This window comes from Procambarus clarkii, chromosome 73 (assembly GCF_040958095.1).
Source record: "Procambarus clarkii isolate CNS0578487 chromosome 73, FALCON_Pclarkii_2.0, whole genome shotgun sequence".
NCBI lineage: Eukaryota > Metazoa > Arthropoda > Malacostraca > Decapoda > Cambaridae > Procambarus > Procambarus clarkii.
Window position 1 is genome coordinate 15,562,629 of NC_091222.1, and position 1,766 is coordinate 15,564,394.

Sequence of the window (1,766 nt, forward strand, 5' to 3'; positions counted from 1 at the left end):
TGGTGCAGTCATCGGGAGGACAAACCCGTCATGCAAACTGCACCTACTATCAACAAGAAGAAGTGTTCAAACATGAGCATTAAAAGAAGACTTTCACACAAATTGCACCTATAATAAAGAAAAAGCGCCACCAGTGACCGCCAAGTGCTCACATTAAGTCCAAGTCTAAGAAACAACACTCAAGCCTTCCCTGACCGTCAACATTCATTGACGCTCCACCCGGACGCATCATGCAACATCACTCGTGCAGTGATCCAGAGGAGAAAACCTGTAACCAAACTGTACCTGTCATAAAGAAGAGGAAAATTGACCAGTGTCCAGAGTGTGGGAAGGTGTGCAGTTCTGGACAAATGAGCAGGCATATGTTAGTGCATTCAGGTGATAAACCTCACGAGTGTCCAGAGTGTGGGAAGAGATTCAGACAGCATGGACACGTTAAGGCTCACATGTTAGTGCATTCAGGTGACAAACCTTATCAGTGTCCAGAGTGTATGAAGAGATTCAGCCGTCTTGGAGATGTGAAAAATCACTTGTTAGTGCATTCAGGTGACAACCCGCACCAGTGTCCAGAGTGTGGGAAGGTATGCAGTCGTCCTGGAAATCTGAAACATCACATGTTAGTGCATTCAGTTGACAAACCTCACAAGTGTCCAGAGTGTGGAAAGAGATTCAGCCGTCTTGGAGATGTGAAGATTCACTTGTTAGTGCATTCAGGTGATAACCCGCACCAGTGTCCAGAGTGTGGGAAGGTATGCAGTCGGCCTGGAAATCTGAAACATCACATGTTAGTGCATTCAGGTGACAAAACTCGCCAGTGTCCAGAGTGTGGGAAGGTATGCAGTCGTCCTGGAAATCTGAAACATCACATGTTAGTGCATTCAGGTGACAAGCCTCACAAGTGTCCAGAGTGTGGGAAGAGATTCAACCATCGTGGAAATTTGAAAGTTCACATGTTAGTGCATTCGGGTGACAAACCTCACAAGTGTCAAGAGTGTGGGAAGAGATTCAGACAGCTTACAATTATGAAGGTTCACAGGATGGGGCATGCAGATGTACAATTCAAAAGACCTCTTGAATGTGCAGAGTGTGGGAAAAAATTTAGAGGGCGTGGAGCTATAATACAGCACCTGTTAGTGCATTCAGATGACAAACCTCATGAATGTCCAGAGTGTGGGAAGGGATTCAGACGTCTTAGAAACATGAAGACTCACATGTTAGTGCATTCAGGTGACAAACCTCTCCAGAGTGTGGCAAATGATTCGGGTGGCTTCAAAGCATGAGGAGGCACAAGATGATACATTCACGTGATAGGCTCTCATACACTTTGAGTATGAGAGGTGATTTATAGAATGCTGAAGTACTATAGAGTACTACATGGCACATAGTAGTTCATTAACTTACCTTTAATCAAATATACAATTTGGAAATAGAGCTTTATCATAAAAATATTGTGCCATCACTATGCCAGTTGGATGTCCTACAGAGGTAATTATGTTATATTTTGTTTGAGAAATATACTTCACTGAAAGATAAATATCTAAAGGTTTGATGACCAAACCACACATCAGAAAGTGAAAAAACGATAACATTTTAGACCATCCTGGACCATTATCAAGTTGTGTAATTACACGACTTGATAATGCTCCAGGATGGACCAAAACATTGTCGTTTCTTCACTTTGTGATGTGTGGTTTGGTCATAATATCTTTAGGTATAATATTGGGACTCATCATCTGCATCTAAAGGTATTTTATTATTTTGTTCTT

The 1,766-nt window shown here is 42.3% G+C and overlaps 1 protein-coding gene across 1 annotated transcript; it reads left to right on the forward strand.

The window, feature by feature from the left end:
- The first annotated feature begins 230 nt into the window (after positions 1 to 230).
- LOC138356616 (zinc finger protein 708-like) lies at positions 231 to 1,280 on the forward strand. The gene has a single exon (XM_069312802.1). It carries the CDS (start codon positions 231 to 233, stop codon positions 1,278 to 1,280), a length of 1,050 nt encoding a protein of 349 aa, XP_069168903.1.
- Positions 1,281 to 1,766: the final 486 nt, after the last annotated feature.

Coding starts and splice junctions, on each gene's coding strand:
- LOC138356616 (XM_069312802.1), top strand. CDS start 231: ATGCAACATCACTCGTGCAGTGATCCAGAGGAGAAAACCTGTAACCAA.